Here is a 26602-nt window from a genome sequence, read left to right on the forward strand (position 1 = left end):
ACGTACACGATGCATCGGCACACTGCGATTAATGAATACATGAACTCCACTATTGCTGTAAACTTTAAAACGTAAGGCACTTAGTTAACATGTTTTAATCAAAAGTGCAAAAGCCATCCAATCGCTTGAACATGTACCTAAATATGGATGGTCCCTATCACTAATGTCCTACCTCTTCATGTGCCAAACCAGCCTCATCTGAATGGAGAAGTGATGTAGGAGATCGGCGGAGAAGAAGTAAGATTGGAATGTATTTTCTATAAGCCGCACTATGGTTATTGCCCTAATGATTACACTGACAACTTGAGTTGCTAATTGGATAGGTTTGTGTCTAATACTTTTAATATTTCTGTACACTGCACCTTTAGGCTAAGTTCCCACAAGGACTATTTGATGCTGCAGGTTTTCTGCGCCAATTGGCTAAATTTGGTTACTTTCATTTTTTCATTATGTTTTTGAGTGCATTTTTTACATACATTTTCATCACGTGTTTTCAGCTGCGGTCTTTGTGGTTTTTTTTGGTATTTCATCTTTTAAATAAAACCTATTTGGATTTGGGAATTTCCTGATACTTATAGTAAGGTCCATAAATATTTGGACAGTGACCGAATCTTTGTGATTTGTACTCTCTATGCCCCTATTTTTGATTTTAAAATGAAACAACTGAGATACAATTGAAGTGTAGACTTTCAGGTTTAATTAAAAGGGTTGAAAAAATAAATATCCTGTGAAATGTTTAGGACTTGCTCAAAAGTAATTGGACAAATTTACTTTACCATAAATAAGATGTTCATTTTTAATACTTTATAGAGAATCCTTTGCAGGCAATGACTGCCTGAGGTCTGGAAGCCATGGACGTCACCAAACGCTGGATTTCCACCTTTGTGAACTGTTGCTTGTTTATGGATCTTTCTGCCTTAAAGGGGTTTTCCCACGAGCAAAAATTCATTTTAATCAATAGATCTTGGAATAATAATAATTTCCACAAAGAGATTATACAGACAAGACAGCACGGGATCCACAGCTGATTCTTTCTTTGAAGTTGTTTAAAAACAGGCAGAGAAATGTTTTACCTCACAGAAAGAATCAGCTGTGATCCCTGCTGTAATGTCTGTATACTCTTTTGCTTCCTCCCCTGCCAGGAGCTGTGGTATGATCAGACCATGTTCTGTACAGTCAGACACAGCCATTACACAGTACACAGCAGGGGCACATTTATAAGATTATCTCAGCACAGGAACATTTTATTTAAATACATCCAATTGTGGAAATTATTAGTATTCCAAGATCAATTGATTACAATCAACTTTTGTTTGTGGGAAAACCCCTTAATGACGTGTGCCGTAATAGTACGCCCCACGTCATAACCCTCTGTTTGGTGCGAGCTCCGTTGCTGAGCCTGCATCTTTCCTGGCATATGTCAGCTGATCTATACAGCTGACATGTGGCTGCAACAGCCGTGGGTGGAATCGCGATCCACCCGCGACTGTTAACTAGTTAAATGCCGCTGTCAATCTCTGACAGCGGCATTTAACTGGCACTTCGGGGAAGTGCGTCTTTGGCCCCGCCCATCAGCGACCCCATCACATGATCACGGGTTTGTAGGAGACCCCTGTGGTTGTCACTGCTAGCTTCTTCCCATCATTCCGGTACAGGTTGATCTTAGTTTCATTTGTCCAAAGAATGCTTTTCCAGAACTGGGCGGCTTCTTTAGATGTTTTTTTTAGTCTAATCTGGCCTTTCTATTTTTAAGGCTGATTAATGGTTTGCACCTTGTGAGGACTATGTGAGGCCCATTATTCTGTATGGAGGACTATGTGGGGCCCGTTATTTTGCATGGAGGACCATGTGGGGCCCATTATTTTGAATGGAGGACTATGTGGGCCCCATTATTCTGTATGGAGGACTAGAAGCCCATTATTCTGTATGGAGGACTATGTGGGGCCCATTATTCTGTATGGAGAACTATGTGGGGCCCATTATTCTGTATGTCGGGCTCATTATTCTGTATGGAGGACTTTGTGAGGCCCATTATTCTGTATGGAGGACTATGTGGGGCCCATTATTCTGTATGGAGGACTATGTGGGGCCCATTATTCTGTATGGAGGACTATGTGGGACCCATTATTCTGTATGGAGGAATATGTGGGGCCATTATTCTGTATGGAGGAATATGTGGGGCCATTATTCTGTATGGAGGAATATGTGGGGCCCATTATTCTGTATGTAAGACTATGTGGGCCAATATTCTGTATGGAGGACTATGTGGGGCCAATATTCTGTATCGAGGACTATGTGTGGCCATTATTTTGTATGAAGGACTATGTGGGGCCCATTATTCTGTATGGAGCACTATGTGGGGCCCATTATTCTGTATGGAGGACTATGTGTGGCCATTATTCTGTATGGAGGACTATGTGGGGCCCATTATTCTGTATGGAGGACTATGTGGGCCACTATTCTGTATGGAGGACTATGTGGGGCCCATTATTCTGTATGGAGGACTATGTGGGGCCCATTATTCTGTATGGAAGACTATGTGGGGCCCATTATACTGTATGGAGGACTATGTGGGGTCCATTATTCTATATGGAAGACTAGGTGGGGCCCATTATACTGTATGGAGGACTATGTGGGACCCATTATTCTGTATGGAGAACTATGCAGGGCCCATTATTCTGTATGGATGACTATGCAGGACCCATTATACTGTTTGGAGGTCTGTGTGGAGCCCATTATTCTGTATGGAGGACTATGTGGGGTCCATTATTCTTTATGGAGGACTATGTGGGGCTCATTACACTGTATGGGGGACTTTGTGGGGCCTATTATTCTGTATACTGGTTGACCTGCAAATCTGTCAAAGCTTTTCATTTTGGTCCTCTGTGTGTTTGAGTTTGACATCCCCGCTCTAAGAAGTGAAGGTAACCACCTTCACAAATAATATCGAGTTCTCCTGTACTTTCCTTTAGTATCTCTTTTTATTGAATCCTCTTCTTCCCATTGCCTCCAGGTATAAAAGATCGTATATTAATGTGAATATCTAAAATCTTGTCATATCGGCTCATTACATAATTGTGTGTTTTCATCACAGAATGAAATGGACCGACACAAATCGAAACTTAAAGGCGGTGCTTTCAGGCTAAACCTTTATCCAAAGGAATATTTTGACATAAATCCATACCGGACTGACAAACCTTTACCACCGCTGAAGAGTAAGAAAGAGATAAAAGTTAATGTGAAGCCATTTAAGCCAAGTTCACCTGGTAAGGAGGTAGGTAAAATGTGTGATAATAACCCTATTATCGTGGAAGCATAAAGTGGGTGCCATGTTAAGAGGATAAAGGTGCACGGAAGGAAAGATCTTTTTGTCCTTAGGGTGCGTTCACACGGCATCTTTACCCCCTTCACGCCATTTGACATACAGTACAGACCAAAAGTTTGGACACACCTTCTCATTTAAAGATTTTTCGGTATTTTCATGACTATGAAAATTGTACATTCACACTGAAGGCATCAAAACTATGAATTAACACATGTGAAATTATATACTTAACAAAAAAGTGTGAAACAACTGAAAATATGTCTTATATTCTAGGTTCTTCAGAGTAGCCACCTTTTGCATTGATGACTGCTTTGCACACTCTAGGCATTCTCTTGATGAGCTTCAAGAGGTAGTCACCGGAAATGGTCTTCCAACAATCTTGAAGGAGTTCCCAGAGATGCTTAGCACTTGTTGGCCCTTTTGCCTTCACTCTGCGGTCCAGCTCACCCCAAACCTTCTCGATTGGGTTCAGGTCTGGTGACAGTGGAGGCCAGATCATCTGGTGTACCCACACCGCCCCCGGCTGTTTATCCCCCTAAGTGTCGCAATCGATATTGATCAAAACTTTTAGGAGGCTGGGAGAGGGAGGAGGCTCCCTTTCCCTTCCCATCAGCACCCCCGCGCGCTCATCTCGAGGACCCCATTGTCGTCATGGCAGCCTGACGTGTTAGAGGCTTATACATGTCAGTGTGATACTGACATGTATAATTCATTGCAGTGCATTACACCAGCGATCAGAGTAATGAAAGTTAACCCCTTTACCCCCGAAGGTGGTTTGCGGGTTAATGACCAGGCCAATTTTTACAATTCTGACCACTGTCACTTTATGAGGTAATTACTCTGGAACGCTTCAACGGATCCCCCTGATTCCGAGAATGTTTTCACATGACATATTGTACTTCATGATAGAGGTAAAATTTCTTTGATATGGATTGCGTTTATTTGTGAAAAAATCAGAAAGTTGGCAAAAATGTAGAAAATTTCACAATTTTCAAAATGTTAATTTTCATGCCCTTAAATCAGAGAGAGATGTCACCCAAAATAGTTAATAAATAACATTTCCCACATGTCTACTTTACATTAGCACAATTTTGGAACCAAAATTTTTTTGGGTTAGGAAGTTATAAGGGTTAAAGGGGTTGTCAACTACTATTTAAAATATGCCAAAGCATTTTTATGGATGTTCTATGTAATTACCTCCTGGTGCTGTTTCTGCCTGTGAGCGGCGCTATCACTGGCCACTCACAGGCATCACGTGGTCCCTCTTCCACTTTCCACAGTGGCTGCTGGGTTGTGGGTGAGGTTACCCCGCACGTCACACCCGGCATCCACCGCGCGCTCTCCCTCTTCCCATTCATTGGGAAAGTGCGCGGTGGATGCTGGGTGTGACGCGGTGGCCACCGATAGCGCCGCTCACAGGCAAAAAAGGCAGAGGAAGGTAATTATAAAGTTGCTTTTCATCATAAAAGCACTTTGGCATATTTTAAATAGTAGTGGACAACTCCTTTAAAGTTGACCAGCCATTTATTTTTCCAACAAAATTTACAAAACCATTTCTTTAGTGACCAGATCACATTTGAAGTGACTTTGAGGGGCCTTCATGACAGAAAATACCCAAAACTGATAGCATTCTAAAAACTGCTCCCCTCAAGGTGCTCAAAACCACATTCAAGAAGTTTATTAACCCTGCAGGTGCTTCACAGGAATTTTTCGAATGTGGAAGAAAAAATTAACATTTATTTTTTTCACAAAAATGTTATTTTAGACCCAAATTTTTTTATTTTCACAACGGTAACAGGAAAAAATGGACCCCAATATTTGTTGTGCAATTTCTCCTGAGTAAGCCGATACCCCATATATGGGGGAAACCACTGTTTGGGCGCATGGCAGGGCTCAGAAGTGAAGGAGCGCAATTTGACTTTTTGAATGTAAAAATAGCTTGAATAATTAGCGGACGCCATATTGCGTTTGGAGAGCCCCTGACCTGTTACGGCCAATGTGGTTTCCTAATTGATACCTTCCCTCTACCCAACCTACCCAGAAATCCCATGATCCCGTCCCTGAAATAAAGACTCTACAACCAGTTATTTGTTGGATAAATTTGGCCACAGTGGCTGTTTATTAACAAACAACAAATAACAATGAAATAAATATATGTATATAAATATATGGAGGGAGGGTTCTTGGAGCTAATAGATCTGGCTTTAAATTAACTATAAAAAGAAACCGCCATGTTACCCTCAGCCGTTCAGCACCAGCACGAGGGCACCAAAACTTCCACATTCCGTGGAAGGCCAACCAACAAAATGCTCCCGAGGTAAAACCCCGTCCAGAGCCCATAACCGACTGCCAGATCACCCCCCACTCAATTTAAAACTACCTGGAATTTTTCCCAATTCCTTCCACCGACAATTCGGTACCAACTCCAAGAACCCCACCCCCCGCCAACCACGAACAGCCCTGAAACCTTAGGCTCGTGAGTACCCCAAAGCCACCAACACCCTTTCAATCCCTTCCTGTATTGCAAGGGTCCAAAGATCCATACCGATATCATTGAGATGGACCCCGTCCTTCAACCACAAATTTCCAACCCTCGCTTCCAACTCAAAATAACTGACACTTATGCCACCATTCCTTGACACGTAGCTAGACACAGCCCTATTTAATTTTATTCATGCCCTATTTATGCCCTTTTCCGATCTGACTGCCCGCCATTTTTTCCTGGTTACTATATCCGACCAAACCGTCAGAACTCCTGGGAAAGAGGTCCACAATCTCAAAAAATCGAAACGGATATCCCGAATCAACATTCTCACGGGCCTTGCCCCCAAATCGTTCCCTCCCAAAAGCACAACTAGAATATCTGGCGTTCTATCCAATCTCGCCGCTTTATGAAATTCCGAAAAAAACGGCTCAATACCGTCCCCCTGAAACCTAGCCACCTTATAACCACTTGTGCCCTCGGGAAGCCCAGTTGCCTACCGCCACACCTTACGTCAGCACGCAGCACCCCCCAATGTACATGCGAATGTCCAAAAATCCAAACTAATGAGGGAATGCCACCTAAAAGAATAATAAACAAGCATATTCAACAACTATTCAACAACTCACAAATGAACAAGTCCTACGGTATTTAACGGCGAACGTATGTCGAATAACAGTCCGAACTCCATCTTCCAATCCGCTTTATCACATCAGCCCCCAAACCGTGCCTGTCAGCCCCAGACGCTGCACCAATCCTAAATGCGAGCCATAAACGCCTGGGCTAAGGCCCAGCTCCTGCACCCCCTTTTTTAGGACCGCTATAAACTGGAAACGGGAAAGAAATGACCCATCGCAATGACGTAAGAGTGGGCCAGATCTACCTGACCACAATTGCCAATAAGCCTCCAAGCACCTTCTTGGATACATCAGAGCCCCGTCCACTCTACCTAACACAACGCGCTTACCTCTACCAATCTGATCAGTTTTTGACCGTCTAATCCAGAAATCGATACCCCAGGCCCAGCAACTCATGTCTTCGGCTAATAGACCTCCCCCCCTATTCCTGCTGGGGGCGACCAACTCCCCCACTCTCATCGCCCCGAAAAAAGCTAAGGAAAAGGCTAACTTAAACAGAGCCGCCTCAAAAGTGGAACAACAAATGCTTCCCAAAACCAGTCCTAACCTTTCCAACATACTAAACGTGACTGGCCTACGCTTATCCAAACTCTTCCTACCTTTTTGAAAACCTCTGAGTGCCTGCTTGACTAAAAAAGATTTAGTAACATCAGTCAAACCCTGTAACTTGAAACCGAATGCGAGCCCGGCTACAAATTTACCAATTCTGGATGTCGACCACCCTAAGTCCGCAGCCTTACCGACAAAAAACAAGACCGCCAACGTCCTATCCTCGTCACTCTTTAATGCCCCCCACTGCGACACCCAGCTTTGCCATACTCGCCACGATGCCTCGTAAGCAGACCAGGTTGAACTCGCCAAAGACTCCTGTATCAATCTTCCAGCTCGTCCGAAACCAGCTGCCACAACTGCGAAGGGCATTCTATTCCTGCGTCTTCTGCCTCCAGTGCCAGTGAACGGAAACGCTCCCACTGGAAACGAGACAAAGCATGTGCTATAGAATTTTGGACACCTGGCACATGTACCGCCGAAATCCATGCATTCAGCTCCAAGCACCGGAATACCAGTTCCCTGACCAGCTTAATAACTGGAGGAGACGAAGGCCGACAAGCTGTTAATCAGCGCTACCACACCCATATTATCACAGTGGAACCTGACTCTCCGATTCAAAAAGAACTCACCCCAAATCGAGACCGCAACTACAATTGGGAATAATTCCAACAGAGCGAGATTCTTTGTAAGACCCCTCTCCTTCCACGAATCGGGCCATTTACCCACGCTCCACTTTCCTTTACAAAAATCTCCATAGCCAGCACCGCCTGCCGCGTCCGTGTAAATCTCACAATCAAAGCTGTTCAAAAACTCCTGCTGAATCAACGACCTGCCATTGTAATTGTCCAAAAAAACCAACAAGTCCTCTCTATTCAAGCGAATAAAGTGATGCGATGCCCGCACTCCCGCAGTTGCCCCTGCCAACCTACGACAAAATATTCTACCCATAGGCATGATCCTACAAGCAAAGTTCAATCTCCCTAGCAGCGACTGGAGCTCTTTCAATGTCGTCTTACGCAATTTACAAATTTGCTCGACCTCCTGCCTGAGTAACAACAATTTATCTGTTATGTTCTGCTACCAGAGCTAAGGAAAGAGAGGAGATCTGTCCCTACGATAGAACTCAGCTAAATCCCTACGATGTAACAGGGAACCTGATCCTGCGATCAGACCTGCTAAAGTCCTAAGCTAGTCTGTACGGAGACCTATAGATATGGGGAAAGAATCCCTACAAGTACTAAGGACTGGGAGGAAAATGGGACACCTCCTAACAGAAATAGTAGCAGACAGACGAACAAACAAAATATATAGAACATAGAGGTCCGTAGACCAAGCAAACTAACAGAGTAGATACAGAGCACAGGCTAGCTAGAAAGTAGTTATACAATGAAGTCCAGCAAAGCCAGAAGGGCGGAGTAGGATTAAATAGGCCAACAAGGTCATGTGACCAGCAAAGGAAAAAACCTAAGAGCAAGGTTCTAACAGTACCCCCCCTTCTAAGAGCATCCTCCGGATCCCCTAGGACCAGGCTTATCAGGAAATCTCCTGTGAAACGCTCTGATAAGTCTGGACGCGGAAACATCATCCGACCTCACCCAAGAGTTATCCTCGGGTCCGAAACCTTTCCAGGCCACAAGATACTGCAAACTACCTCTATACCGTCTAGAGTTAAGGATGCGAGAAATTTCATATTCCCCGTCCTCCACCACCGGAGGAACAGAGGCAGAGGCGTCACAATCCGATACAACAGCTTTTTTCAACAGAGAGACATGAAATACCGGATTAATTCACCAGGAGGTAGGAACCTCCAACCTAACAGCAGATTGGTTGACAACCTGAAGCACCTTAAAGGGCCCTACAAACTTGGGACCCAATTTCTTAGAAGGAATCCTCAACCGCAGATTCCTAGAGGACAACCAAACCATGTCACCAACAGCGAACAAAACCTCCTGTCGTTTCCTATCAAAGTAGTCTTTAGATTTTCTGTTGGCCTCCTGAAGATTACCACGCACATCCGTCCAAACTCTCTCCAAATCACCGGAAAAATTCTCCTCCTCAGGCACGGCAGATCCCAACTTGGAGAACGACCCAAATGACGGATGTCTCCCAGAACAACAAAAAAAAGGCGAACAACCAGCAGAAGAAGATGTATGATTGTTCAGAGCAAATTCAGCAAGTGGCAGAAACTCAGACCACCCCTCTTGATTGTTTGCCACAAAACAACGCAAGAACTGCTCAACATCCTGGTTTTTCCTTTCTGTCTGGCCATTAGATTCAGGATGATATCCGGACGAGAACGACAAATGAACTCCCAACCTGTCACAAAAGGCACGCCAAAAACGAGCCACGAACTGAGGACCCCTATCAGAAACAATGTCAGTAGGAACGCCATGAAGTCTGACAATTTCCTTGACAAAGGCCTTAGCGAGAGTTTTAGCGCAGGGCAGTTTGATGAAGGGAACCAAGTGACACATCTTGCTAAAACGGTCCACGACCACCCAGATGACAGTAAAACCCTCATAGGGGGGAAGGTCAGTTATAAAGTCCATAGCCAAATGTGTCCAAGGAGCACTGGGAACCTCCAAAGGACAAAGCAACCCCGCAGCAGGAGTATGTGAGGACTTAGATCTAGCACATATAGTACATTGACGCACCCACTTAATGACTTCCTTCTGCCATCCAGGCCACCAAAAACTGCGACCTGCGACCCACCAGTCTCTTGGTCTCAGAGATTCCGGGATGACCTGCCAACCGAGATTTGTGACACTCAACAAACAAATCTCTCCTAAAGGTCCCAGGCACAAACAACCTCCCCCATGAGGAGTGTTAGATGGGGCATTCTCCTGTGCTTTAAGAATCTCATCTTCCAAAACGGAGTCCAAAGCAGCTATCACAACACCTTCTTGTAAAATGTTCTCCTCTTTCTCAGCACCGACTATGGGAGAAAAACTGCGAGACAAGGCATCCGCCTTAACATTCTTAGTACCAGGGATGTAAGTAACGGAGAAATTAAACCGCGAGAAAAACAATGCCCACCTAGCCTGACGGGCATTCAGGCGCTTGGCAGCATCAAGATATGTCAGATTTTTATGATCCGTAAGAACCTGAACGGGAAATTCCGCACCTTCCAAGAAGTGGCGCCAGTGTTCAAAAGCGAGTTTAATAGCCAATAATTCCCGATTACCAATATCATAATTCAGTTCAGTCTCCGAAAATTTTTTTGAAAAAAAGGCACAGGGATGTAATCCATCCCCGTTATCCTGAGACAATACTGCGCCAACCCCCACAGAGGAAGCATCAACCTCAACCAAAAACGGCTTAGTCACATCAGGCTGCATAAGGATGGGAGCAGAGGTGAACCTCTCCTTGAGATACACAAAAGCTTCAATGGCCTCAGAAGACCACTGAACCGCATCAGCACCTTTCCTGGTGAGATCGGTCAGAGGTTTGACAATACTAGAAATTTTTTTTATGAATTTTCTGTAATAATTGGCGAAACCTAAAAACCTCTGTATCGATTTCAAACCAATAGGCCTAGGCCATTCCTGTACAGCTTGAACTTTAACCGGGTCCATCTCAAAACCTTCGCTGGAGATAATGTAACCCAAAAAACTAATTCTCTGTACAGCGAACTCACATTTCTCCAGCTTAGCAAAAAGCGAATTGTCCATTAATAACTGTAATACCTCACGTACGCTCCGCCAATGAGACTCCAGATCCGGCGAATAAATCAAAATGTCATCCAAATACACAACCACATTTTTGCCGATCAAAGGTCTAAGGATGTCATTAATAAGATTCTGAAAAAATGCAGGAGCATTAGTAAGACCAAAAGGCATAACCAGATTCTCAAAATGACCCACAGGAGTGTTAAAAGCAGTCTTCCATTCGTCACCCTCCTTCATGCGCAACAGATTGTATGCCCCCTTAAGGTCAATTTTAGAGAACCACTTGGCCCCCATTAACTGATTAAACAGATCAGGAATCAATGGCAGTGGGTAAGGATTGCGTACAGTAATTTTGTTAATCTCACGAAAATCCAGACAAGGACGTAAACCGCCGTCCTTTTTTTTTACAAAAAAAAATCCAACCGCCACAGGAGACTTAGAGGGCCTAATGTGACCGGCGGCCAAACTTGTCTGTATGTATTCCTCCAAAGCCTTCCTCTCAGGAATAGTAAGGTTAAATAAACGACTTTTAGGAAGAGTCGCTCCAGGGACAAATTCAATACAACAATCATAGTCTCTATGGGGAGGCAAAACCTGCGATTCCTTCTCAGAAAAAACTCTCCAAAAATCCTGAATAGGAACAGGCAATTCTCCCCTATCCAAAGCTGCAATACGCCCGTTACAACACTTGTCATAACATTTATGGCTCCAGGATTTAATTTCACTGGTAGACCAATCCAGTACAGGATTGTGAAATTTTAACCAGGGCAATCCCAATATTACTGGAGAAGGCAAGTTATTCAAAACTACCAAATCCAATTTCTCATGGTGAACACCATTAATAGTGAGAGGAAATTCACAGACCTTGAGAGTAATATTCTTCAAAGGAGAACCATCCATATAAACCACAGCAATGGGGGATGATTAAGGTTCGGGTTTTAAATTGAGTCTTTCCAAGAATCCCCCATCAATTACATTCAGAGTAGACCCACAATCAACAAACACCCGAAATTCCATTAATTTTTCTTGAGCAATCGTGGAAGCAGCTAAAAATACACCCTTGGAATTTAAACAGGCAATACGGGCATGACTGACCTTTTTTTTTTCTTTCTTCATACGAAGCTCACAGCCTTTAATCAAATGACCAGATTTTCCGCAATAGAAACACAAGCCTTCAGAAAATCTACGGTCTTTTTCTTGAGAGCGAGGTGCCACCGATCCAATCTCCATCGGTTCACCACTGTTAGTACACACATTCTCATAACCAGAAACTGACATAGCAGAGGATTTGCTCTCATTAACCCTTGCACGCAGTCTCCTATCCACCCGTATAGCTAATTGCATAGCCTGTTGCAAATCTTCAGGTGTAGGATAAGCAATTAGCAGGTCTTTAACCCTTTCATTGAGCCCAGCAAGAAATAGACTTTTCAGAGCAGAATCGTTCCACCCTGTTTGAGTAGACCAACGACGGAAATGAGTACAATATTTTTCCACATTATCTGATCCCTGTTTCAAACGTCTCAACTCAGTCTCGGCTGATGAGACACGGTCAGGATCATCATATAATAGTCCCAAAGCAGAAAAAAAACTATCCACTGATCTGAAGCATATATCACTAGGTTGCAAAGAAAAGGCCCACTCCTGAGGCTCTTTGCGCAAAAGTGACATTATGAACCCTATGCGCTGGGATTCATCCCCAGAGGACTTGGGTCTCAAACGAAAATACAATAAGCAAGCATTTTTAAATGAAAAAAATTCTCGGTGTTCACCAAAAAATAAATCCGGCAAACATACCTTAGGCTCCAAGAAATGTGCTCCAGGACAGTTACTCACGTGCTGACGGAGCTCGGCCACCTCCAGAGAGAGTCCCTGCAGGCGATGAGCCAAATCCTGAACCGACACCATGATGGAACAGAAAAATCTTTCCTTAGAGAATTTGCTGGCTGGACTTACTGTTATGTTCTGCTACCAGAGCTAAGGAAAGAGAGGAGATCTGTCCCTACGATAGAACTCAGCTAAATCCCTACGATGTAGACCAAGCAAACTAACAGAGTAGATACAGAGCACAGGCTAGCTAGAAAGTAGTTATACAATGAAGTCCAGCAAAGCCAGAAGGGCGGAGCAGGATTAAATAGGCCAACAAGGTCATGTGACCAGCAAAGGAAAAAACCTAAGAGCAAGGTTCTAACATTATCCTCGGGCAATCGACACTCCATGCGTTCCGTATCAATCAGAATCCCTAAAAAACTCAATACAGTACAAGGACCTTCGGTTTTCTCTTTAGCCAAAGGGACGCCAAAACGTTCCGCAACCCACACCATGGCTGCTAACAAATTCCCACAGACAAACGAGTCTGGAGGACCTATGAACAAAAAATCATCCAGGTAGTGGATAACGGACTGCACACCTGCAACATCCCTGACCGCCCATTCCAAAAAAGTACTGAAAGTTTCAAACAATGAACATGAAATAGAACAGCCCATAGGCAAACACCTATCCAGGTAATAACCTTTGTTCCAAAAACAACCCAAAAGCGGAATGCTAGCCGGGTGAACCAGAAGAAGCCGAAAAGCTGATTCAATGTCAGTTTTAGCCAACAATGACCCAGGCCCGTACCTACGAACCCATGCCACAGCCGCATCAAATGATGTGTATTCAACCGAACATAATTCCGGGGCTATACCGTCATTGACCGAACAACCTTTTGGGTACGACAAATGCTGAATCAGGCGAAATTAATTCGGCTCCTTCTTAGGCACTACCCCCAAAGGAGAAATGATCGCAACTTCAACCGGTAAACTATCAAAAGGCCCCGCCATACGACCTAACTCCACTTCCTTTGCCAACTTAACACCGACAACCTCTGGATGCAACAAAGCAAACCTCAAATTCTTAACAGAAAAAGGAACCGTATGGCCAGGAGGCGGGATCCTGAAACCTTCTAGAAAACCATCACTAATAATCCTGGCCTTCAATTGATCAGGATATCTACTTAGAAAGGGGGCCATCCCTAGCAGATTCACTGGAGTCACCCCCTTGACCGGTACCCACAGACATTCGTCCTTTTCCTTTTTTGAAGCATTTTGCCGCCCCATGGGAGCTCCCGTTGCAATGGGAACAAACATGCTTGAACTTACAGCCATTCCCATATTTGCACTGGCCATCATTAAATTGCCAGCACGCTCCCGACTTTTCTATTCCTCCCTGTGCTCCCTGACTACCTCCACCCGGTCCTGACGATTGACTCCCGCTTCCTCCGCTCCCGTGAAAGGACTGCCCGTATCTAGCGGGGGGCCATCACTTTTAACCAAAGACCAATGTCTTTCTGGTCCCACTTAATCTCAGGCTGCACCTCCTTCCTCTGCCTGAATTGCTCGTCGTACCTCAACCATGTTTGTACCCCGTAAGTACGATGCGCTTCCCCAATCGCATCTAAGTAACAGAATAAACCGGAGCAATTTTCAGGAAACTTCTCCCCAATGACCCCGGCCAATATAGCAAATGCTTGAAGCCAATTCGCAAAAGTCTGAGGGATCAAGCGCCACCTCCGCTTCGCCTCCTCTTCCTTTTTGCTATCATCCTTCCTCCCCTTGTCTAAATTAAACTTCTCCAGGGGAAGGAGGGAGAAAATTTCAACATATTCATCATGCCAAATTTTCTCCTTCACTTCTTTTTTTAAATGTGCCCCTAGTGGCCCCTCGAAGCACACATACACCTCACCCTTTGCCCTGTCATCAAGCTTCACCGTATCACCCTTGTCCTTTTCCGTCTGAACCGATACTGAAACACCCTTATCTGCCCCCTCTGTACCCGCCGCAGACCCAGCCGCAACGCAATTGGGTTGCAGCGACACCTCCTGGCCTGGTAACCAGGCTTCTACGGGGGATGCCCTTGACCCACCCGCTGCCGTGCTCTCCATTCTAAGCAAAATCTGTAACATGCTATGCAAGATCTCTCTAAACCCCTATACCTCTGCACCCCGGGACCGCCGAAACTCCTCCCCCCTGGCCCTACCAACTGACCGCTACTTTCCCCTAGCAAAACAGCCCCTGCGGGCGACAAACAAGACATAGAATCATACTCACGCCGCTGCGCAGGTGCTGTGTCCCCGCCAGCCGGAAATCCTGAGTCCTGACGATCACCTCTTCCGTCACGGTCACTGCTGGAATCGGATCCTTCTGTGTCCGTTCGCCGCTCAAGGCCCGCGCCCCTGGCCTCCACGTCACCAGGGGGGACCTGAACGGTCACGGATACTGCCGACTGTCTTCTCCTCGGCGAACGCCTCCCACCAGACCGTCTTGTAATCCTGGATGCAGCTCTGGGCCTCCTCCGGCTACCAGACCCAGACTCACGGGCCTGGTCCGTGCTGCCAGAACGGACGCTGCCAGGCAGCGCGGTGTCGCTGCCCGCTGCTCCTACCATTCCGCGTCGTCCCTGTGAGCCAAGCAGCAGTGGATCCCAGGACTGCTGCCTGCCCGCAGATGCTTGCCCCCCTTGTGTCCTCATGGTCCTCCCAGCAGGCACCCCGACAGGAGCCTCGCCAGTGGTGCCTGCCATTCTGTGCGCAGCTCCCCCGATCGTCCTGGGTCCTCCCCCGTCATTATAGCTTCCACGGCTGGTGGCAGCTGGCCTGTGCGTCCCAGCTGCGATGCGCGTACGCCGCTCAGCTGGGGCCCGAACCTCCGTCTCCCGCGTCGCTATTCCAGCAGGCCGCACATCCGGAGCGGCCCTCACTTCCGGTGCGGCCCCGACTTCCAGCGCGGGCCGCGCTCCGCGCCGAACTGCAGCAACAGGCTGGGTGGATTCCTGCCGGGGCGAGAGCGGCGGGCAGGAACCACACCATCTTGCTCTCCCCCCGCAGGGTCCCCGGAAGGGCTCCGGAGCCTGCGCCGGTTCCGCGTACATGCCTCCGATGACGGTCTCTCCGGGGGCCGGGTCCTCCTGCTCCTTCTCACGGCTCCGAACGGCGCTTCCATATCTTCGGCTGCTCCCAGCAAAGCAGACAGCTGGGCCTCCAGCCACCCCGTCTCCATGAACGGGCAACATCTTGGAGCTGGCCCACCAGGTATTCGACGGACGCCATCACAGGTAACTCACTCTTCTGTTCCACAGGGAATGACGGTTTTCCCGCACTTTTCCCATATATACCCCTCTCCCACTACCCGCCCCCAACTTCCCATTATCCAATCCCAAAGCCCGCTTTAGTCAAAAGAAAGGGGGAGGGGGGTGGGGTGAAACCTCCAGGCCAACCCCGGTCATGGGTGGCTTCCCCCTAGCTTTGCTGTCTCCAGCCCCCTCCTTGATGTGCCTAAACAGTGGAAACCCCCCACAAGTGACACCATTTTGGAAACTAGACCCCTCAAGGATTTTATCAAGGGGTATAGTGAACATTTTAAACCCAGAGGTACAACACAGAATTTGATAACACTAGGTCATCATATTGAATAAGTTGTCATTAGTCTTGAGCGCAAGTGACTTGAGTTTGCATCGAGTACTCGGGTATGCACCAAGTATCGCGGGTGCTCGAGTCCCTCCCCCGCACACACACACTGTATACGCCGTACGCACCACACACGCTGTACACGCCGTACGCACCACACACACACACACACTGTATACGCCGTACGCACCACGCAAACACACTGTATACGCCGTACGCACCACACACACACACTGTATACGCCGTACGCACCACACACACACACTGTACACGCCGTACGCACCACACACACACACACTGTACACGCCGTACGCACCACACACACACTGTACACGCCGTACGCACCACACACACACACTCTGTATACGCCGTACGCACCACACACACTCTGTATATGCCGTACGCACCACACACACATACTGTATATGCCGTACGCACCACACACACACTGCATACGCCGTACGCACCACACACACACTGTATACGCTGTACGCACCCCCCCACACACACTGTATACGCCGTACACACACTGTATACGCTGTACACACACACTGTATACGCCGTACGCACCACACATACACTGTATACGCCGTACCCACCACACACACTGTACACGCTATACGCACCACACACACTGTATATGCCGTACGCACCACCACACACATACACTGTACATGCTATACGCACCACACACACGCTGTATACGCCATACGCACCACCACACACACTCTGTATACGCCGTACGCACAACACACACACTGTATACGCCGTACGCACCACCACACACACACTGTATACTCCGTACACACCACACACACACTGTATATGCCGTACGCACCACACACACACACACTGTATATGCCGTACGCACCGCAGATACACACTGTATATGACGCGCCCCCTGGGCCATATTCTTTAGGGGGAATACCCGGAGCCGGATCAGATGGGAGTTGTAGTCGCCGAGTGGCTGTGACCCGGTCCGTGCCCAGGGTGTCAAGCTCAGTTGTATGTGGCAGTCCTACAGATGTTATTAAGTTCTTTATTGTCGACTACGCCACCCGTTGTATTGCGGTCACTACGGCCGCCGCTGCAGCAGGGTCCGCTGAGGCTGATGGTGTTGGTGCAGCTTTTGATAGTATAACCCCCAACGGGTGGGTTATAGCCTCAGGGGGTCAGGTGCAGAGGATTGGGGTTGTGGTGGTGCAGCATAGATGGTAATGAGAGTCAGAGTCGGGTTGTGCAGTTTAGGGTATTTACTTACTGCTGATGTTCCGGTCACTCCAGCTTCAAGTGACCACCCGAGCCGTGCTGCGTCCACCAGGTCCTGGATTCAGCAAACCCCCAAACAAGTCCGGAGCGTGACCCTGAGCTCTCCTTCTGTCCTTTCCTCTGGCCGTCCCCACTAGTGATCCACCTAGGTCCAGCTCCCTCGGGCCTTCTGTTGGGAGACCCTTGGCCTTGGGTTCCCTGACCCTCCACGTGGTTTGCCTTCGGGGTGGATGTGGTGGGTGGCCGTGGCAGACGCTGCCCACGGCCTCCGGTCTCTGGCTAGGGTGTGCTTTTGCCCCCACCAGTTTGGGATCCGGTACCCTATTGCCGACTCTTCACCCGGGGATTGAATTTGGGTTCTCAGAGTCCTTTCTTTTTCCCCCTCTGGGTCTTTCCTTCTCTGCTCCACTATCTCTCTGCAGGCTCATCTGGACCTCTGCTTCTTACTGACTCTGACAGACTGACCCTGATCTAAGATGGTGCCCACCTTATATACTCCCTCTATGTGTGAGCTCAGGTGACCAGCACCCAATGAGCTCCTAACTTTACCCAGGCTGCTCCCCCTATCTGCCCCTACACTACTTGGGATGTTCCACCCCCCTCCCACTCCAGCCAGGAACAGACTCGGTCGTACCTGCACATTTCTAAGTGGGAGTACCGTCGGCCTGCCCCTCGGAAATGGGATGTGTGTAGTGCATGCAGCCTACCGAGCTCAGGTCCACACTCCATCCTTACCCGGGAGTGGAATATCACACCTCTGGGTTGAGGTGCAATACCCCTGTAGCAGCCGAATCCTCAGGGTGCTACATATACACACACACTGTATATGCCGTACGCACCACACACACACTGTATACGCCGTACGCACCACCACACACACTCTGTATACACCGTACGCACCACACACATTCTGTATATGCCGTACGCACAACACACACACACACTGTATACGCCGTACGCACCACCACACACACACTGTATACTCCGTACACACCACACACACTGTATACGCACCACACACACACTGTATACGCACCACACACACACTGTATACCCCGTACGTACCACACACACACACACACACTGTATACGCCGTACGTACATTTTGTCCTTATGTGGATACAATGTAAATTAAAGCACCTTTGTCATAAATTTTTCCATGTTAATAAAATGTTACCTTTACCTACTTTGCTTTCATTTTAACACAGGGGGAGGGGTGAGTGCACATAGGAAAGGGGACACACAGGGGGAGACAGCTCAAACAAGAGAACACATGAGGGAAGAAGACAGCACAGGAGTGGAGAGAGCAGACAAGGGGGAGAGCACGTGGGGTACACAGGTCAAAGAAGAGATCACATGAGAGGCGAAGACAGCAGATGGGGGAGAGAGAGCGCACAGGGGGGAGACAGCTCAAACGGGACAGCACATGAGGGGAGAACACAGCACAGGAAGGAGAGACAGCAGACGAGGGGGAGAGCACGTGGGGTACACAGGTCAAAGAAGAGATCACATGAGAGGAGAAGACAGCAGATGGGGGAGAGAGAAAGCGCACAGGGGGGAGAGAGACAGAGCACAGGGGGGAGACAGCTCAAACGGGACAGCACATGAGGGGAGAACACAGCACAGGAAGGAGAGACAGCAGACGAGGGGGAGAGCACGTGGGGTACACAGGTCAAAGAAGAGATCACATGAGAGGAGAAGACAGCAGATGGGGGAGAGAGAAAGTGCACAGGGGGGAGAGAGACAGAGCACAGGGGGGAGACAGCTCAAACGGGACAGCACATGAGGGGAGAACACAGCACAGGAAGGAGAGACAGCAGACGAGGGGGAGAGCACGTGGGGTACACAGGTCAAAGAAGAGATCACATGAGAGGAGAAGACAGCAGATGGGGGAGAGAGAAAGCGCACAGGGGGGAGAGAGACACCGCACAGGGGGGAGACAGCTCAAACGGGACAGCACATGAGGGGAGAACACAGCACAGGAAGGAGAGACAGCAGACGAGGGGGAGAGCACGTGGGGTACACAGGTCAAAGAAGAGATCACATGAGAGGAGAAGACAGCAGATGGGGGAGAGAGAAAGCGCACAGGGGGGAGAGAGACAGAGCACAGGGGGGAGACGGCTCAAACGGGACAGCACATGAGGGGAGAACACAGCACAGGAAGGAGAGACAGCAGACGAGGGGGAGAGCACGTGGGGTACACAGGTCAAAGAAGAGATCACATGAGAGGAGAAGACAGCAGATGGGGGAGAGAGAAAGCGCACAGGGGGGAGAGAGACAGAGCACAGGGGGGAGACAGCTCAAACGGGACAGCACATGAGGGGAGAACACAGCACAGGAAGGAGAGACAGCAGACGAGGGGGAGAGCACGTGGGGTACACAGGTCAAAGAAGAGATCACATGAGAGGAGAAGACAGCAGATGGGGGAGAGAGAAAGCGCACAGGGGGGAGACGGCTCAAACGGGACAGCACATGAGGGGAGAACACAGCACAGGAAGGAGAGACAGCAGACGAGGGGGATAGCACATGGGGTAGACAGGTCAAAGAAGAGATCACAGACGGGAGAAGTCAGCACATGGGGGAAAGAGAGTGGATAGGTGGGTGAGCACATGGGGGGGAGAGATTCTCAATGCTGCAAAGCCTGCCCCCATAGTGACATTACCGCCCTCCCGATGCGATAGCATCGGGCCTCCATCTAGTGATCAGATAAGTGGTTACCTTTATTGATTATCTTATTATACACTTGATGATAAGGACACTATTGTGAGGACCTGACCACTTACTAAATACTTTTTCAGCACTGAGCACCCATTTTCATCGATCTTATTTTTGTATTTTGTTAGAAATTTGCTTGCTGTGTTTTGTTAGTGATTTGTTTGCTCATCAGTTCAACCTCAGGTATCTATTCCATTCAGTGACCACATCTCCGAGACCTTGGGCCATTGTTCTCTCCGTCACCACAGGTAGTCTCACATGCAAACCCAGGAGATGGGTTCCACCTGAGAAAATATCTCCACTAAGGCACAATTAGCTGGGGGAGGGAGGGGTGAGCTCTTCTGCCAATTCAGGGGGCTGAACCCTGTGCAGGAGAGAGAACATTCATTGCTAGTCGGACTGAGAGCTGGGTGGTATCACGGGCTGCGGTCGTGATATCCTTCATCCGAAGGAGCATATGCTGTGACTGCCAATATACCGGCGGGAGATACAAAAAGCTGTGGACCAACCAAAAGTTGGGGGACAGTGGGGATCACCTGGTACGGGGCAGTGGAACTACTGATCCCAGGTTGGAAAATCGAGGACTAAGAGAATTGCCTGTTGGACATTTACCTGGAATTGCTGTTCACTGTGGTCGGAAGGAATAAAACTATTTGCATCGATAACCTGCCTAGATGATTATTAAAATCCACAACTGCACATCTTTACAACTATATTTGAGCTGCACTGATTATTTAAATATTTTTTTTATATTGATTGGGACCAACTTGTACCCTGATACCGAATCGGTCATCTTTAATTGGTAAATGTAAGCCATCTACCCCCAGACTTTCTTATATGATGGGGGTGTGATGTGGTGTCACTTCTAGTGGGGATAAGTTACTACTTCTAATTCTATCTATTTTTCTGTTCCTCCTAGTGGTCCTCCCTCCTGAGCTCTGCAGGGCTCTGCAGGGTGTAATAGGACTAGCCAACGAGGAGTGGGGGTACCAAGAAACATTAGGATACAACATCCAATGACAGACAGGGATTATGTAGGGCCAGATTCTAGGCCCCAAGACAAATAATGATCGATTATTTTCTATATCTATCTCCCTGTCTTAATGTTGATTTTCTCTGACTGCTTTAACCAGTAAGAGCACCAGAGCCAATGACACCACAGCAGACTACTTGATATATAGAGATAAGGGTACAGGGCGCAGTAGGGATCAACAGGGTCAGCCTACACTGAGTGGGGTCGCCAGTCTCGACTTGTATATAGGGTGCAAACCCCCGCAGACAGGCAGGGGCAAAAATAGGGTCCAAGTAGGGACTGTGCACGTTACTTAGCACCCCTGCTGTTATGACATTTATTATTTTTTTGTGTCTGTCTATTTGTGTTGTATGATCATTTCAATCTTTTTTAATAGTATTTAATAAAGAGTATTTTAGAGGGGGGGGGGGTTACTGTTCTTTTGGTTTAATTGCTTATATGCTCCTTTGAATGATCTACTTTTGGTTATCAATGGAAAACTACCATTTTTTCCACTAAAATGTATCTTTGGCCCAGAGTTTTTAATTTTCAAAAGGGATAGTAGGACATAATGAACAGTATAATTTGTTACGCAATTTCTCCCGAGTACGCCAATATCCCATATGTGGTTGAAAACTACTTTTGAGGCACCTTACAAATACATAGCTCCGAAGGGAAGAAGCGCCATATTGGAGTTCAGAGTTTGCAGGAATGGTTTGAGGGTGCCATGTCACATTGGCAGAGCCCCTGAGGTGTCAGAACAGCAGAACCCTCTATAAGTGACCCCATTTTACAAACGACACACCCACTGAATAATAATAATAAAAATAATGAATTCATCTAGAGGTGCAGTGAGACTGCTGACAACATGTGCCTCACAGAATTTTATACCATTGGGCGGTGAAGAAAGAATAATTACATTTTTACTACTAAAATGTTGTTTTAGCCTCAAGTTTTTAATTTTTCTAAGGGCTAATAGGAAAAAATGGACCTCAAGGTTGATTGTGCAATTTGTCCTGAGTACGCCAATACTCTACTTGTAATCAGAAACTACTTTTCAGGTACAGTGCAAAGCCCAGAAGGGAAGGAGTGCCATATTGTAGTGCAGATGTTACTGTTGTGGTTTGCGGGTGCCATGTTACATTGGCAGAGCCCCTGAGGTGCCATAACAGCAGAAACCCCCATAAGTGACCCCATTTTACAAACTACACCTCTCAATGAATTCATCTAGTGGTGCAGTGATCATATTGACACCAAGAGTGCGTCACAGAATTTTATACCATTGGACAGCGAAGAAAAAAGTAATTACATTTGGGAACAAAAATTTTGTTTTAGCCCCAAAGTTTACATTATCACAAGGGGAAATGGGTAAAAATGGCACCAAAACCTGTCATACAAGTTCTGCTGAACGTGGCAACACCCCATATGTGGCTGTACTGTACTGCTTAGACACACGGCGAGACTCGGGAGGGAGAGACAAGGAGCACTATTTGACGCATTTTTTTTCAATAACAAGTTTCTGTATCGCCATATTTTGAGAGATATCATTTTTCCATTTGTCGGCCGACAGAGTCATGTGAGGGCTTGTTTTTTGCGAGACGAGGTGATGTTTTTATTGGTACCATTTTCGGGCACATACAATTTTTTGATTGCTTCCTATTCTGATTTTTGGGCGGCAGAATGAACAAAAACCAGCAGTATAGGATTTTTTTTTGTTGGTGGGGGGAGGGGTGGTTATTCTGTTCACTGTGTGGTAAAAAAGTGATAAGACAGCTTTATTCTTTGGGTCAGTATGATTACAACAATACCACATTTATATAATTTTTTATGGTTTGGCGCTTTTACACAACAAAAGCTATTTTTATAGAGAGCACCCTCCCTCTCCCAGCCTTTAAGTGCTGCAGTCGCTATCAATCGTGGTGTTTAGGGGGTTAAAGGTCCCAGGGCGGTGGCTCCTGGCTGTGACAGCCATGGTTCGGCTATCACTTAAGCCGAACCCCCTGATGGCAATTGTGTGGGCACAGTCCTGTGCCCTCATGATCGCCATGATGTAAGTTTACGTAATTTTGCGGGAACCCCTTCCCGACCATGAAGTAAACTTACGTCAAATGTTGTGGGCAACTAAACTTTTAAAAAACTCATCTTTGTTCATAAGACTCTAGTCTGCAAACATCCTAAAGTGAAATTGTCACCTCATTCATGCTGTGGAAACAATGGGCAGTGTGAATCAGAGCCTGGCTTCACGATTGCAATCAGGTATGTTGTTCTCTGAAACATTACGACATTTCAGAGAAAACATTTAAAGAACCAGTCCGCTCCACATAATTGACAGGTCTCTCATGTGTGTGTATAAGGAGAGACCTGTCATTCACTTGGAGCGCTGCGGGGATAGGCCAGGCATCAAACTCATCTCGTCCGGCTTTGCAAACTTTTTTTCGGAAACATACCTGGCAGCAATCGTGCAGCCAATCTCTGATTTATGCTGCCTTTTGTTTGGGCATTATGAGTAAAGTGAAACCCCTTTTAACTCCTTCACGACATATGACGTATAGGTACGTCATAGGTCGTGTATCCGCCTCTGGTGCAGAGCCCGCATCTTTTCAGGCACAGAACAGCTGATCTGTACAGCTGTCATGTGCCCATAACAGCCGCGGGTGGAATCGCGATCCCACCACGACTGTTAACATGTTAAATGCTGTGATCAATCACTGAGAGCGGCATTTAACGTGATTGCGCCAAAAGTGCGTCACTGACTCCGACCATCGGCGTCACTGTCACATGATCGCGGGGTGGGGATGGATTGGCATGACAACCTGGGGTCTGCAGGAGACCCCCATGCTTGTCATTGCCGATCTGCTATGAGCGCTGCCCCATTGCCGGCGTTCATAGCAGATGAGCATTTCTGCTACACATAGCAGGGCTGAAGCCCTGCTTTGTGTAGCACAAGAGATTAGAAGATTGCAGCTTATAGTCTACTATAGAGACTATTAAATCAGGTAAAAAGTGCAAAAAGAAATGTTTTTAAAAATATAAAAAAATATAAAAGTTCAAAATCACCCCCCTTTTGCCCCATTCAAAATAAAACAATAAAAAAAATCAAAAATACACATATTTGGTATTGCCGCGTTCAGAATCGCTCGATCAATGTATTAAAATAATTAATCCGATCGGTAAATGGCGTAATAAGAAAAAAATGAAAAACGCCAGAATTAGGGTTCTTTGGTTGCAGCAACGTTGCAATAAAATGCAATAAAAACATCATTTATATCCAAAATGGTATCAATAAAAACGTCAGCGTGGCCCTCAAAAAATAAGCCCTCACCCGGCCCCAGATCACAAAAAATGAAGACGCTACAAGTCTCGGAAAATGGCATAATTATTATTTTTTTTTTTACAAACATTGGATTTTTTTTTCACCACTTAAATAAATAAGAACCTATACATGTTTGGTGTCTACGAACTCGTACTGACCTGGAGAATCATAATGGCAGATCAGTTTTAGCATTTAGTAAACATGGTAAAAAAAAACAATTGTGGAATTGCACTTTTTTTGCAATTTCACCGCACTTGGAATTTTTTTACCGTTTTCCAGTACACTATATGGTAAAACCAATGGTGGCGTTCAAGACTACAACTCGTCCCGCAAAAACAAGCTCTTACATGGCCATATTAACCAAAAAATAAAAAAGTTATGCAGGAGTTAAAGCAATTTATAGCTGATGGTTCTCAGGCAACAGGGACCATTTTTAACTAAGCAAACAATATACCTGGGTACGTGATCTACACAAATGCTGTATAATGTATTGACTATATCTGCTGTTTCAGAATACCAAATAAATGAAGGCAATGCTACCTACCTCTTCAGTACTAATATGACAAGTAAACAAGTTATTATATCGACTCGAGATATTAATGAAAGTTTCCAAAAACACAATTCCGTCGTTACGAGACGCTAGTCAGGCATTTTTTTTTCTCAATTGTATTGGTCCCCAGTGTGTGAAACAGAAAACTTACTGAAACTTTATTATGTTTATTCATGTTCTAAGTCTCACTTGTATTCTGGTTTATAATCATAAATATTCTTTTGCAGCTAGTTGTTATAATACCGCCCACTCACATGCAGTATAAACCCGTATGTGACAGTCCTTGACATTTAAGTCCCACTTTAGCTATTTGACCTCAAACCCATAAGATATTGTTATGGTGTCAGTGCTAGAACATCCACATGCCCTAGTACTACATATGGCAGTGCACATCTGCCCCGGTATCGACAAGCGCACATCCTTTTTATATATAAATGCACCCGGTCTATTGGAGTTTCATTACCCAGCCACATTTCCATAGTCTGCACACTTCCCATCCACCAAGAACAATCCAATGCCTGTGCACCTAGTGTACACATATAAGCAATGATACAATTCTAGGCCTTTTCTGGGCCATCAGAATTTGAATTCCTAATAATTTACCCTGCAGACAGTGTGAGCTATGGTGCGCTCAATGCCTGTACACCCAGCCAGCTGGAATCCTGTATCGCTCAGTGCTATATATCAATGGATCCTAAGTGACGGTAGCTCCATTAGTATCCTGTCTGTGTTGCTAAACTGCACAGTTGCGCCTGTCTTCTACTTTAATTTTTAACTTATTTTCTTGCAATTTCTGTTACCAGCCAGGAGGTATGAAGGCAGGAACATTTGACCCATATCCATCGCACTTTAATGAGTCCTACGGAAAAACGTCTACAAAAAGTGCTGTAAAAGGAAGAAAGACCTTCCAGCCTTCAGCAGGGCCCAAATCGTATCCAATAAGAAGCATCTTGGAATCACATGTTATAAAGTAAGGGCCATAGTCTTTTGGACTTTACTTTTTTTTTAATGAATTAGCCCCTTGCGAGGTGACGGGCAGTAAGTGCAGACTTTGTAGCTACAAAAGTTAGTGAACAATAGGGCATTGTAAACAAATATAATATTATATACAGTGGTGTGAAAAAGTGCTTGTTCCCTTCCTGATTTCTTATTCTTTTACATGTTTGTTGCACTTAAATGTTTCAGATCACAAAACAAATTTAAATATTAGACAAATATAGCACAAGTAAACACAAAATGCAGTTTTTAAAAGGAAGGTATTTATAATTAAGGGAAAAATAAATCCAAACCTACAGGGCCCTGTGTGAAAAAAGTGATTGCCCCCTAAACCTAATAACTGGTTGGGCCACCCTTAGCAGCCACAACTGCAATCAATCGTTTGCAATAACTGGCAATGAGTCTCTTACAACGCTCTGGAGGAATTTTGACCCACTCATCTTTGCAAAATTGTTGTAATTCAGACACATTGGAGGGTTTCCAAGCATTAACTACTTTTTTAAGGCCATGCCAAAGCATCTCAATCGGATTAAGGTCAGGACTTTGACTAGGCCACTCTAAAGTCTTAATTTTGTTTTTCTTAAGCCATTCAGAGGTGGACTTGCTGGTGTGTTTTGGATCATTGTCCTGCTGCATAACCCA

General features: G+C 46.2%; 1 protein-coding gene across 1 annotated transcript in view; it reads left to right on the forward strand.

Annotated features, from left to right (window-relative positions):
- CFAP96 (cilia and flagella associated protein 96) overlaps window positions 1-26602 on the forward strand; it is a 41983-nt gene that overhangs the window by 13664 nt on the left and 1717 nt on the right. Inside the window, exons 6-7 of the mRNA XM_073656616.1 lie at window positions 3095-3274; window positions 25768-25934. Of these exons, the coding sequence (XP_073512717.1) occupies window positions 3095-3274; window positions 25768-25934 (347 nt within the window). The remainder of the gene's footprint in view (window positions 1-3094; window positions 3275-25767; window positions 25935-26602) is intronic.

This window comes from Phyllobates terribilis, unplaced genomic scaffold, assembly GCF_046119375.1.
Source record: "Phyllobates terribilis strain yellow unplaced genomic scaffold, ASM4611937v1 Scaffold_1__5_contigs__length_1240528914, whole genome shotgun sequence".
Lineage (NCBI taxonomy): Eukaryota > Metazoa > Chordata > Amphibia > Anura > Dendrobatidae > Phyllobates > Phyllobates terribilis.